Source organism: Prionailurus bengalensis, chromosome D2 (assembly GCF_016509475.1).
Source record: "Prionailurus bengalensis isolate Pbe53 chromosome D2, Fcat_Pben_1.1_paternal_pri, whole genome shotgun sequence".
NCBI lineage: Eukaryota > Metazoa > Chordata > Mammalia > Carnivora > Felidae > Prionailurus > Prionailurus bengalensis.
In genome coordinates, this window is record NC_057351.1 from 29,125,254 (window position 1) to 29,139,635 (window position 14,382).

General features: G+C 36.9%; 1 protein-coding gene across 7 annotated transcripts in view; it reads right to left on the reverse strand.

The window, feature by feature from the left end:
* RUFY2 (RUN and FYVE domain containing 2) overlaps window positions 1-14,382 on the reverse strand; it is a 50,218-nt gene that overhangs the window by 7,199 nt on the left and 28,637 nt on the right. For all 7 annotated transcript variants that reach the window (XM_043596472.1, XM_043596476.1, XM_043596475.1 and 4 more), the window contains 3 exons: window positions 8,016-8,145; window positions 7,499-7,593; window positions 1,064-1,112 (listed from right to left, as the gene is read on the reverse strand). In XM_043596472.1, coding sequence (XP_043452407.1) covers window positions 1,064-1,112; window positions 7,499-7,593; window positions 8,016-8,145 — 274 coding nt within the window. The remainder of the gene's footprint in view (window positions 1-1,063; window positions 1,113-7,498; window positions 7,594-8,015; window positions 8,146-14,382) is intronic.

The window sequence follows — 14,382 nt, forward strand, 5'->3', positions numbered from 1 at the left end:
GGTGTAGGGATTACTTAATTTTTTTTAAGTGTATTATTTTGTTTTGAGAGAGAGAGAAAGAGAAAGCATGTGCAGGGGAGGGACAGAGGGAGAGAGAGGATCCCAAGCAGGCTCCACGTTGTCAGCACAGAGCCCAACATGGGGTGCAAACTCACAAACCATGACATCATGACCTGAGCTGAAATCACAAGTCAAACACTTAATCAACTGAGCCACCCAAGGGCTCCCAAAATAAATAACTTTTTAAAAACGGGAAGCTATGAGGCTCCTGGGTGGCTCAGTTGGTTAAGCATCCAACTTTGGCTCAGGTCACGATCTCGCGGTTTGTGGGTTCAAGCCCTGTGTCGGGCTCTGTGCTGACAGCTCAGAGCCTGGGGCCTGCTTCAGATTCTGTGTCTCCCCCTCTCTCTGCCCCTCCCCTGCTCAGGCTCGTCTCTCTCTGTCTCTGTCTCTCAATAGTAAATAAACATTTAAAAAAATAATAATTAAAAAAATGGGAAGCTATGTGGTAGGAGGCAATCTCACTGAAGTACTCACAGAGAGACCATTTTTCTCCTGTGTTGTAGAAGGGATTCCTGTATCCAGACACATTCAGAATCATATACTGATAGACTGTACTAATCACTTTTCACACATATTAACCTCAATATTCAAAGCAACGCCGTGCAAAATCATAAGGCCATTTCACCAGCCATTTCAGAAGAGAAAACAGACTCCATAAAGGTATGACCTGTTGAAGGTCAAAACCTGATAAGTAACAGACCAGGATAGGAACTCAGGCTCAAAGTCAAAGACTGTTTCACTTTGTCATGCCGTGCTTTGTAGGAGAGTAGATAAAATTATTTCCAAGGTCATTTCCAACATGATTATTAATTCTAGAGGAATATTAGGGAGGAGCTGGATCCCCATCATCCCAGCTCCCTGTTTAGTGCTCCTGCCTCTATACATCATGGGACTCGATTACAATACCTTAGATTCATACAGGACTTTTTTTTTTACCTTCTGTCGGAGACTGTCACATATATCTGTACTTCCCTACTTGAGGAAGACACTTCCTACTCACCTGCAGTGCTTTGTTGGCTTCTTTTATATCTTCTATTTTAAGTTTTGATCTAAAAAGATTATAAAATAGATCCATATTTCAGTAAATACATTAAATATAGAACATCCAGCAATTCATTATTAAGGTATTGGATTTTCATAGAATACAAAGTTGTACATACATGATTCTAATCATCTTTGACTAGAATTATATTTTGTTTTCCTGTGTTTTCTAAATTTCCTAAAGCAAAAATGTCCTTTTTAAATTTAAAAATTGCTTTAACAGAAGAATATTGGCATTTTCATGTGGTTATAACAATATTAATAAAAGCTATCATTTATTGTAGGCTTATGTGTGCCAGACACCTTGCTATAAACTTCACATGCATATACTCATTTAGTCTTAAAAAAAACCCCAAAACCCTATTTTAAAGATCAGTTAAAAACAACAACAACAACAAAGATCAATAAGGTGAAGCCTAATGAGGTTTCACCCCCGTAAGAGGTCACAGAGGTAGTAACTGCGCAAGGCAGGATTCAAACCCTGGTCTCCATAACGCTGGAGCCCACATGCTAACCATTACGCACACTGTTCCTCTACCAGGTGCAAAAGAATGATAAGAATAGAAATATTAAGGAAAATAGAGTTGTGATACTTTTCACCTTTTGAAAACACATGTTAATGAACATGCAGATTACAAACAGCAGTAATTATCTGTGATCCCACCACCAAGAGACAATAATCTACATGTTGAGATGAGTATGTACGTATTTTAAATGGAACCATCAGTTATATAATTTTCCATAAACAGCTCTTTTCAGGTAATATCTCCTGAAAGGCTGAGAGCTGACTGTTATTAAGTATCTGCCACATCATTATCTTAAGTGGTTACGTCGTAAACAACGAAAAATATAAAGTAGTTTATATAATTATCTACTGTTGAACTTTCAACTTGTTTCAAATTCTTTGCCACAAAAATTGTTCATTAAAATTAGAATGACCAAAATATTTTATTATTTTTCTCAGGATAACTTATAAATGAAACTACTGAATCAAAAGGTCCATGAACTAACATCTCTGCTCCTGAGGTAGAACATTAGGAACTTGCTTCATACTACAAATGCTTTGTTCAAGACATAAAAACAAAAATGTTAGTTTTTTACCCAGTTCACACTTTTACAATGGGAATAATCAATGTAAAATTACACAGCTTAAAAGTACAAACACAATACTAAAATTTTCTTGGCTGAATTCACATCTACAAAATGTGCCTGAACAAAATTAATGCTGATGGGAATCATGGCCAAAACAGCAACTGTGCTACACAGAAAAACTGAATATGGAATGAAAGTAGCTTAATGGCATTCACTGCATAAATCGTTATGAATGCCTTCATTCACAGCTATGGACTATATAGAGAGAGAGACACCGTAAAGATTGTCCCCCTGTGATACGAACTGCCAAAGTATCCCAAAGAAAGGAGTATCAGTTACAGTTCCAATAAAAGCAATGTACAAGAACATGTCCTCTTTGTCCTGGACAGGGAGGAAACAGATGCCTATATTATACATTTTAATTAGCTTTCATTTAGGAACAAGAATTTAAAGTGTGTGAAATATATTTGATCATGGCATGAAGACAGCACAGAGAAGGGCCAAAATCAGATAGGAGACTGTAACAAATATGACACAATCGATTATGACACGATTACGATACTAGAGGAAAACACCCATAAATTCCACAAGCCTCTGATAATCCCAAAACCTCTGCTTGTGAGGAAAGAAAACAAATCTGTAAGTTTGTTTACGTGGAAAGAATATCATTTACAGAATACTACATTTGGAAGAGTCCTGGAAATTTTCTTTTCTTAAACTAAAAATTCTTGTTGTTGGAATGTAGGCCTTGGTGAGGTTAAAGGGAAAGTTAGCTATCACCCTTCATGTATTTAAAAAAAATTTTTTTTAATGTTTATTTATTTTTGAGAGAGACAGAGACAGAATGCGAGTGGGTTGGGGCAGAGAGAGAGGAAGGCACAGAATCGAAGCAGGCTCCAGGCTCCGAGCTGTCAGCACAGGGCCTGATGTGTGGCTTGAACTCACAAGCTGTGAGATCATGACCTGAGCTGAAGTCAGACGCTCAACCAAGCCACTCAGGTGACCCTTCATTTATTTTAAACTCAGTCATTATAACACAGATATATTAGTTTACATTCTCTTCCTTGTATACTCCACCCTGACATTTCATGCTCCACATTTTCTTCAAATATGAAGTTTATCTTCATTTTGTTCAACCCTCAAATTAGTCTCTCTACAACTATAATTCACTCAGGACATTTAAAACCTTTCAAAATCTATCAAAAATTATTTTAAAGAATCCTTCAATAAGAAGTCAATAGGAGTAAATATTTCATTAGTGAAAATATTTTTCTAGATAAAATTAATCATTTACATTTAAAATCATAGGTTCAGAAAGTGAGCACTAGAGAGTAATTTTCCCATCCAACCTCATCTGACAAGAAAATGATACTCCAGTTGTGATAAGCAAAGGCACTGTGCTAGCTGCTTTCACATATTTATTCTCAGTTAATTAGAAAAAGAACCCTTTGGGGATTTTACAGCTCTCCAATTTACAAATGTAGAAGTGGGCTTAAAGGGGTTAAATAACCCTAAGTCACAAAGCTGGTAAATGGTAGATGAATACTAATGAATACTAATTTTTAAGTTTAATCATAATTTGAAAATGATTGAATGTTAAGTTTAAAAACTATTCTATCCAGGGGCACCTGGGTGGCTCAGTCAGTTAAGCATCCAACTCTTGGTTTTGGCTTAGGTCATGATCTCATGGGTTCATGAGTTCGAACCCCATGTCAGGCTCTGCGATGGCAGCATGGATCCTGCTTGAGAGAAATTCTCTCTCTCTCTCTCTCTCTCTCTCTCTCTCTCTCTCTCTGCCCCTCCCCCACTCATGTTGTCTCTCAAATAAACTTAAAATAAATAAAAACTATTCTTCCTGAAATATAACTCTTACCTTTTAACAAAATTAAATTTGGTTCCTATTATTCCAAATGACCTTTCTCCTCCCACTCCCCATTTTAAATAATATCCAAATGGTCTATATATAGCCTAAAGGCTTCTGGTGAAATAGAAGCAAAGATTATAAAGTACTGATCCAACCTCAGTCAACAAATTTTGTAACAAATATTCATCACCCTGTGTATCAGGTAAGAATTGGTTTTTACTTAATTTCAATCTGATAGCTTCTAATCACAGGAGTAGGAGGATGAAGAGAAGGAACAGGCATTTCACAGATAAACTGGTACAGGGAAACTCACAGGGGCCACTGCACCTCATCCAGCCCCGATAAATTATTCTCGCCACTCAGAGGACAACAGTTGAGAAAGATAAAATAAATTCTGACTCAAAACGGGCCCTACCCATGTCTTATGAACTATGGTCCCAGAAACAGTAGAGGAAAACTAATAAATCTGCGCCACAAAAATCTGAAGATTAATGAGAAAAAATGTATCATAAATGAAGGACAAAAGACAAACTGGTAAAAAAAAAAAGATGTACACCGTGTACAACTTTTAAAATCCCATAAGAAAAAAATGAGCAAGTCAACCAAAAAATATGCAAAAGATATGAATAGGCAATAAACTATAAATACAAATGCAATACAAATGCATACAGATACTTAGGGGCACCCGGCTGGTTTAGTCGGTGGAGCATATGACTCTTGATCTCAGGGTCGTGGGTTCAAGCCCCATATTGGCAATAGAGATTACTTAAAAAATAAATAAATATAGATGCTCAACCTTGCTTATGGTTAAAGAAACACAAATTAAAACAAGAATTTCAACTGTCAAAGTGGCAAAAACAGGCATTCTCTCCTACTACTGGATGGAGGATGTTTTGTTATGACCAGAATTTTTTAAAGCACATTCTTTCTGGGGCAGCAATCACCTCTAGGAAATTACTTTTCAGATATCCTCATTAAAGTATATCGGGGTGCCTGGGTGGCTCTGTCGGTTGAACGTCTGACTTCGGCTCAGGTCATGATCTCACAGTTTGTGACTTCAAGCCCCGCTTCAGACTCTGTGTCTCCCTCTCTCTCTGTCCCTAACCCACTCGCATTCTGTCTCTGTCTCTCTCAAAAATAAATATTAAAAAAAATTTTTTAAGTATATCAAGATATCAACATGTACATACAAGGATGTTCACAGCAGTATCATTTATAAAAGAAAAAAATTAGAAACAGTTTCAATTATAGCACATCCATCCTATGGAATATCAGTATGTACTGATACAGAAAAACCTCTAATATATTCCTAAAAAGACAAAAAAAAAAAAAAGAAAGAAAGAAACCCACAAACTTCAGAAGAACATGCATACAGTAGTTTACACAGGGGTTAGACATGCAGTCCATACATGCAAAAAAACTTGGTCAAAATGACTCTTGAAAATTCCTTAAATAGCGCATAAAGTTCAGTATAGATTGTTGAGTATATCCAACTTTGAGCAGTAATTTTCATGCAAAATAAAATTTGAGAAACAATGAACCAGTCTAAAGGAAAAAGGGGGGAAAAAGTGAATTCAGGGGCGCCTGGCTGGCTCAGTCAGTAGAGCACACAATTGTTGATCTCAGGGTTATAGGTCCAAACCCCACATTGGGGGTAGAGATTACTTAAAAATAAAATCTTCAAAAGAAAAAAAGTGATGAATTCAGCTATCTGAACATTCAAATGATCATGAGTTTACAACTCCACAGTCTTTAGCACTGCATGGGAGATGGGTGAAAAGTTACTCCCATTTTACTATTCTAATCTGTTTTGGGGTTTTTTTGTTTTTTGGGATTTTTTTTGAGAGAGAGAGAGAGAGAGTGTGTGCGCACAGGTGAGCAAGGGGCAGAAAGAGAGAGGGAGAGAGGGAGGGGGGAGAGAGAGAGAGAGAGCGAGCGAGAGCAGGGCTCACACAAAGCGGGACCCGTGCTTACAAACCATGAGATCATGACTTGAGCTGAAGTCCAATGCTTAACCACCCAGGCACCCCTATTCTAATCTGTTTTAATATTAAGCCTTTATGATCTTAATAAAAGTATTTTTTGTTGTGGGGATTGTACATTGCTGAGTACTTGGCACTTGGAATAGTGCCTGGCATATAATACAAGCTTAATATTTGTCAAATGAATATATGGGAAATAAAGTAATAAACACTTAGCATAGGGTCCGAGTCAAAGTGCTCACTAGGTGGATGCCAGATTAGAATTGAAATCTTTCTTATCAGAGTCACAATGCAAATTGTTCTTTGAATTGATAGAAACAAAAATAGCTTTATCTTTGTTGTTTTTTTTTTTAAGCCAACTCTACCCTCCAACGTGGGTTCAAACCCATGACCCTGAGATCAAGAGCCTCGTGCTCTAACAACTGAACCAGCCAGGTGCCCCAACAGCTTTATCTTTTTGAAAACTGGTATTTCCTTTAGTGGTTTTAGTGAACTACTCTTTCCTGTGGCAACCGGAAACTGGTTTCAAGACTTCTTAAAGAAATCTCATCTTTAGCAATGAAGTCTCCATTCTAGTTATGATTTCTATTGAGTTTAATTTTTACAAATGATATATAGGTACATATATGTAACTAACCACATCCACATAAAGGCCGAGATGCTCAGGTACAGTTTTGTTCTAAGGTGTACAAACTTCCTAACCATATAAAACATCAAAGGGATTTACATAGGTGACAAGATTGCGGGCACTGTAGCTTTCTTACTCTTACTCTTCGGTGTTAAAAAAGGTGACACTTTTTTTTTTTTTTTTTTTTTTTACATGGCAGTGATACATTTAATACTAAATTAAACCTTCTAGAGCTTATCTCAGATACTTGGCAGTATGTTCTATCAGGGCACAAAGATGAAGCTGCTAACCCAAAACACAGACTACACGGAACAAGGAGGAAGGTGTGAGAAAGAACAACATTTCTCCTTCTTGTCTTTCTAGGAACCCAGTAACACTTCACTGCAACAGAACCAACTTTGCTGTATGAAGTTAAGCCCCAACTCTAGCATAAAACACTCTCCACTCCTCACAATGTTAGCTCCTTCTCAAAACAGTCTGAACAAGATCTCTCCAGATAGTTTGGAAATTTGGTTTCTGTTTTTCTGGGAAAAACATATTAAATGGACTTCTGAATTCTCTAATTTGAAGAAATTAGAGTCTTAACTTTTATCTACAGGAAATGTTTAGAGCTAAATTTACTAAACTGAACACAACTTTTAACAAAATCCCTCCAATCCACAGTCTTGCATGTTTATCCTTAAGGTTTTTGTTTGGTTTTGATTTTCCTTAATAGTTCATATCTTTCTTTTCTACATTTAAACTTTTCTTCCTATTTGGTTCGGCACTCATTCATACCTTTATACAAGTCAATGATTACAGAGATCAAGAAAAAAAAGGAGAAATTACTCGCTAAGTTTGCTGCCAAGTTCTTGAAGAGCTTGCTCCTGTTCGTGATGTACTTTTTTCAACTGCTGATTTTCATCCTGGATGTTAAGGAACTCCTTCAAAACAATAAAAAGACAGAAAATGCAATTTAAAGGAAATAAACAAGAAACTCCAAATTGTATACATACAATAATTAGGAACACATATCCTTTAGTTTTTTATAAAAAATAGAACTCTATGTCCAAGTTCTTTCATCGCTGCTCCATCAAATATCACCTATTTCACATTCATTTAATCTCCTTACTGGTTTTGTGTTTTTTAAGTAAACTCTCCAACCAACGTGGGGCTCGAACTCACAACTCTAAGATCAAGAGTTGCATATATTACCAACCGAGTCAGCCAAGAGCCACTTCTTATTGGTATTTTTAAAGATGACTAGTATATTCTGTCTCTTTGGTATAAATATAAATTATGATTTCTCCTTTTAAGTAACTTAGTTTTCAAAGATATAATTTTTAAAAGTTTTACCACCATTTACTTTTTTAAGACTAATGATTTGCTGGGTCTCATTTCTAAGATGAGATAAGGCATCTTTCTCCTTTTGAAGATCTTCCTGCAAAGTCTGCCTCCATTCCTTCTCAATCTTCAAATCAGTTTCCAGTTGCACCCTTGAATGACAAATACACAGAAGCTTAGTGCTATTTATCACACGAGAGTTGTTTGTACTCTTTAGTAACAGCATCTTTTTGGTTGATTGTTTTCACTTTTGTGCATTTCTTCAGGTATTTTCTTTCATAAATATTTTTTGGTAAATAAGTTCAGCAGCACAGGGTTTTTTGATCCCGAGGTATCAACTTATTTGCCAACCACAAAAACTCCTTGCTAAATAATAATTTATGTCATTTTTCAATTCTGTAAACATAAGTACTGTAAGAACACAGAAAATGCCTGGAAGGGCATATCACACGATTAAAACTAGTTACATCTGGGGAATGGAATCAAGGAGAAAAATGTGAGGTTTTAATTATTTACATTTCTGTGCCATGGGAAAATTTTACAACAAACTATATTTCTGATATAAGAAGTACAGCCACCACTAAAGCAATTTAACATCAGTCACAGAAAAATCAACCCTCATACAAAGTGTTACTTTACAGACTACTGCTGAAAGCTGACCAATTACAAGACAAATCTAAGACCAAGGAGACACTGGGGGGAAATCCATACTGCCTGGAAATGCCAATTCACATCTGAAACACCACCTCATCATTCTAATAGGTACTAGCTGGCAAAACAAAAGTAGTCAAACTCCTACATTTTAGGATACTGAAAAGAAATCATTTTGAAAATTATTGCTCATAAGTAGGTATTACAGATGAGGCATATGCTGATAATGCTACAGTTTCTAATACTTTAAATTTTAATTCCAATGTATCATAATATGGACACTATCACAATATTACATCATTTTAATATTCTTGTGTTAATATTTTGATTACTTTTGTTTCTTCATAAAGTTAGCATTTCCATCTACAGCCACATTATTTCTCAGTGAAGTAAATTTCAGATTTTATAATTCAGGATGAAGAGAAGAGATACCTCTAAATGGAATTTACAAATTGTTTATAAATACTATTTCACTATACATTCGAAAAGAATACAGGGACGCCTGGATGGCTCAGTCAGTTAAGCATCCGACTCTTGATTTCAGCTCAGGTCATGATCTCACGGTTCATGAGTTCAAGCCCTGCATCAGGCTCCGCACTGGCAATGTGTAGTCTGCTTGGGATTCTTTCTCTCTCTCTGCTCTCCCCACTCTCACTCTCTCAAAAATAGATAAATCAATTAAAAGGGAAAAAAAAGAATACAGAAACAGGTTTATGTTACTAAAAGTGAAATAACTAAACTACAGAGTGGCCTCATCATCCAGAATCAGAAAAAGACTGAGAGAAAAAGCAAGGGAAAAAAAATTTTAAGTTATTATAAATATATTGTCAAAACACATGTTGACCACCAAAGTTGGAAACCATAAAGGAAGAAAAAAGGAAAAATACAACTACATGAATATTTTAAATATCTAAATGAAAAAACCACTATGAACAAAGTTTAAAAACAGTAAACTTAGAAAACATTTCACTGTCTGTGAAATACCCAGAGTAAATACATAAAGAGTTTTTTTTTTTTTTAATGTTTTTTAAGGTTTATTTACTTCTGAGAGAGGGAGACAGACAGACAGACAGAGACAGAGTGTGAGCAGGTGATGGGCACAGAGAAGGAGACACAGAATCCAAAGCAGTCTTTCAGCACAAAGCCTGACATGAGGCTCAAACTCACAAACCACGATATCATGACCTGAGCCGAAGTCAGACACTTAACTGACTGAGCCACCCAGGCGCCCCAATACATTAAGGGCTCTTACAAATAAATATTAATAAGCTGAACACCCCAAGGGAAAAAAGTAGATGATAGGAGCTGGTAACTAACCAAATAAAGATATATAAAAGGATCTCACCAATACTCAAAGATGTAAATTCAAAGAATTAAGCACAATTTTTCAGGCTAAAGGATTCCTTCAGGTTAACTGATATGATGGTATAGGCCTACGTTAATTGATATGATACAATGTCCATGACATAGTAAATGCCATAAACAAAATACTAAGGAGCATGTAGCATGATCCTCTGTCTAAAAAACATAAAAAACATCTATGCATACCAGAAAAAAGGATACTCACCAAATGTTAAAAAAGTTTGCTCTAATTTTTATTTTCTTCACATTTTTCTGTATTTTCTTACATTTAACCAACAGCATGTAATATTTTCATAGTCAGAAATCAATAAAGTTACTTCTCCAAAATGGGAATTTGTTTTTCTTGGACACAGTCCCAGCTGCCCATTTCTACAGAAACCATTTCAATTTTTTAAGCCATCAGGGAGAATCAAATTGTTCACATGTTCATACTCTACCAAAATGTCACATGTTCACATGTTCATACTCTACCAAAATGTCACCAACTGAGAGACAAACTTACTTTATGGCTTCAGCAGAAACAAACATCTTCTCTCTACAGTTGTACCCAAGACTTATTGAATAGGTTAGCCCTATAGGGAAGGGCCAGGTCCCTACAGTGTTAATTGGATCATCCTTTGGTCAAGGAATAGCTGCATCAATGCAGATAAATATCAGATTTGTCTAAGTGATTCAGTAACACAGAGTACCAGAATTTTAAAACTGTATTCTAGTGACTGGCAAAAGTGTTCCAGTCTTGCTTTTCATGTTTTTCATTTGGTAGGGCACAGGCTTAAACAACAAAATATTTCACATCATTAAAAAACCTGATGACTTAGGGGCTCCTGGGTGGCTAAGTCAGTTGAGCATCCGACTTCAGTTCAGGTCATGATCTCACAGTCCATGGGTTTGAGCTGGCGTTGGGCTCTGTGCTGACAGCTCAGAGCTTGGAGCCTGCTTCGGATTCTGTGTCTCTCTGCCCCTCCCCTGCTTGAGCTCTGAGCTCCGTCTCTCTCTCTCTCTCAAAAGTAAATAAACATAAAAAAAAAAAAAAAAGAAAGAAAGAAACCTGATGAATTAAATGCTTCTTGTGATTTTTGTTGCCAAGGGAGCCTTGAAAATGCTAGCTATCCTTTTATGGAAGCATTAAAATTAAGAGAAAATGTTTGTTTACTGAGTGTTTTTGTTTTGGGGGATGGGTTTTAGTTTCATAATGTACAAATGATGCAAGTTTTCAACTAAGGTGATACTCCTTAGCCTAAAGCCTTATTCTACAGAATAAGAAAAATGTTATTTTTGTAGTAGGTTAAAAGGAACTTTAAAAAAATGATTACAAAAAAAAACGCCCCAAGAAAAGCCTCCTCTCTCTTGCTAAAGAACCGGGAAGAGGTAGCCTAGCATGATAGAAACCTTTGTGACAATACATACCCTGTTTCTAAGTATTAGAAACTGTATTTACTCTGTGACAATACCACCCTGGAGCAGGTGGAAGGTGGAGAAAACCATAGGCCCCCAACCACTGTCAGCAAAAGCTAAGTGGGGAGCCTGGACTTTCACTACCACTCAGCAGTAATGAGATGTCTACCACCCTTATATTAGTGGAGACTATATGGGGAACCTGGACTTTTATCCCTACATCAGTAACAAGGCATTTCTCACTTTCACCACAGGGTAAGTGAAAGCCAAGTGAAAAACCTAAATTTCAACCCCTGCCCAGTGTAATGAGATACCTCTAATTCTCCCCCTCCAGGATGTTATCAGCAGAGACCAAGAGGAAAGGCTGGACTTCCACTCCTACTTTATGGTAACAAGACACAACTCCTCTCCTCCACTGTGTCAGTGGAGAGTAAGTGGAAAGCATAGATTTCAATCCTTGCCCCATAGTTAGGCACCCTTCTCTATCCCATCCAGAATGGTCCTAGGCTTCTGCTATACTCACTTGGTATAAAGAGTCAGTGTCTATATTTCTCCCTGCTGGTGTGGTTTCAGTGGAGAACTGCTCAAATGTAAAATTAAATTAGATGCAGTCTCATAATTCTCAAGACATCCAGAATGCAATTGAAAAAAATTTGTCATAACAAGACCCAAGAAAAATCCCAACTTCGATGAGAAAAAACAGATGCCACCATGTCAGATAATTCTAGACAAGAATTTCAAAGCAGTCATCATAAAAATGCTCCTATGACCAATTAAAAACATACCTGAAACAAAACAGGAAGCTTTAGCAAAAAAAGAAAGGAGGAAGAAAATACACTCAAATGAAAATCTTAGAACTGAAAACTACAATAACCACCCTAAATGGCTCAGTAGAATGAAGATGATGATAAAAGAATGGATTTCAAAACACTACCGTAGAGGGGTGCCCAGCCAGCTCAGTCAGTAGAACAAGCAATTCTTGATCTCAGGGTCATGAGTTCAAGTCCCATGTTGAGAATGGAGCCTACTTAAAAATGAGAAACAAAACACACAACACTACAATAGAAATTACCCAATTTGAACAAGAAAGAAAAAATAGACTGGAAACTTACAGGACTATAAAAAAAAAAAAAAAAAATTCTAACATTCAATGTTATCAGAATTCCAGAGAAGAGAAAGCAGGTGGACTGGAAAATGTATGTAGGAAAAAAGATGCCTAAAAATTTCCAAATTTGTCAAAGATAAACCTAAAGATTCAAGAAGCTGACCAATTGCTTCTTGTCCTTTTAGCTAAGATAAAGTGTAGTATCAAGAAGATGACCATGGGGCGCTTGGGTGGTCACTCAGTTGAGTGTCAGACTTCGGCTCAGGTCCTGATCTCACAGTTCACGAGTTCAAGGCTCACCTTGGGCTCTGTGCTTACAGCTCAGAGCCTGCAGCCTGCTTTGGATTCTGTGTCTCCCCCTCTCTCTGCCCCTCCCCTGCTCATTCTCTGCCTCTGTCTCAAAAATAAACACACACACACACACACACACACACACACACACACACACACAGAAGATGACCAAAGCCCAAAAAGGATAAATCCAAAAGAAAATAATCTTGGGTAAAGGAACAAGGATTCAAATGACAGTGTTTTCCATCAGAAACTATGGAGACCAAAGAAAATATTCAACCCTTTTTAAGTGCTGAAAGAAAAGAACTGTCAATTTGGAATTCTAAGGATATTCTGAAAATATCCTTCAGAAATGAAGCTGACGGACTTCAAGCTGTATTATAAAGCTGTAATCATCAAGACAGTATGGTATGGGCACAAAAACAGACACTCAGATAAATGGAACAGAATAGAGAACCAAAATGGTTCCAAAAATGGACCCACAAACGTATGGCCAACTAATCTTTGACAAAGCAGGAAAGAATCTAATGGAATAAAGACAGTCTCTTCAGCAAATGGTGCTGGGAAAACTGGACAGCGACATGCAGAAAAATGAACCTGGACCACTTTCTTACACCATACACAAAAATAAACTCAAAATGGATGAAAGACCTCAATGTAAGACAGAAAGCCATAAAAATTCTCCAGAAGAAAGCAGGCAAAAACCTCTTTGACCTTGGCTGCAGCAACTTCTTACTCAACACATCTCCAGAGGCAGGGAAACAAAAGCAAAAATGAACTATTGGGACCTCATCAAAATAAAAAGCTTCTGCACAGTGAAGGAAACAAACAGTAAAACTAAAAGGCAACTGACAGAATGGGAGAAGATATTTACAAATGACATATCAGACAAAGAGTTAGTATCCAAAATCTATAAAGAACTTCTCAAACTCAACACCCAAAAAGCAAATAATCCAGTGAAGAAATGGGCGAAAGAAATGAATACACACTTCTCCAAAGAAGACATCCAGATGACCAACTGACACATAAAACAGTGCTCAACATCACTCATCCTCAGGGAAATACAAATGAAAAACCACAATGAGATACCATCTCACACCTGTCACAATGGCTAACATTAACAACTCAAGCAACAACAGATGTTGGTGAGGATGCAGAGAAAGAGGATCTCTTTTGCACTGCTGGTGGGAATGCAAACTAGTGCAGCCACTCTGGAAGACAGTATGGAGGTTCCTCAAAAAATTAAAAATAGAACTACCCTATGACCCAGCAATTGTACTACTAAATTGTACTAGGTATTTATCCAAGGGATACACGTGTCCTGTTTGTAAGGGACATATGCACCCCAATGTTTGTAGCAGCACTATCAACAATAGCCAAAGTATAGAAAGAGCCCAAATGCCCATCGATGGATGAATGGATAAAGAAGGTGTGGTATATATAACCACAATGGAGTATTACTCGGCAATCAAAAAGAATGAAATCTTGCCAAACACAGCTACATGGATGGAACTAGAGGGTATTATGCTAAGTGAAATTAGTCGGAGAAAGACAAACATCATATGACTTCACTCATATTATGACT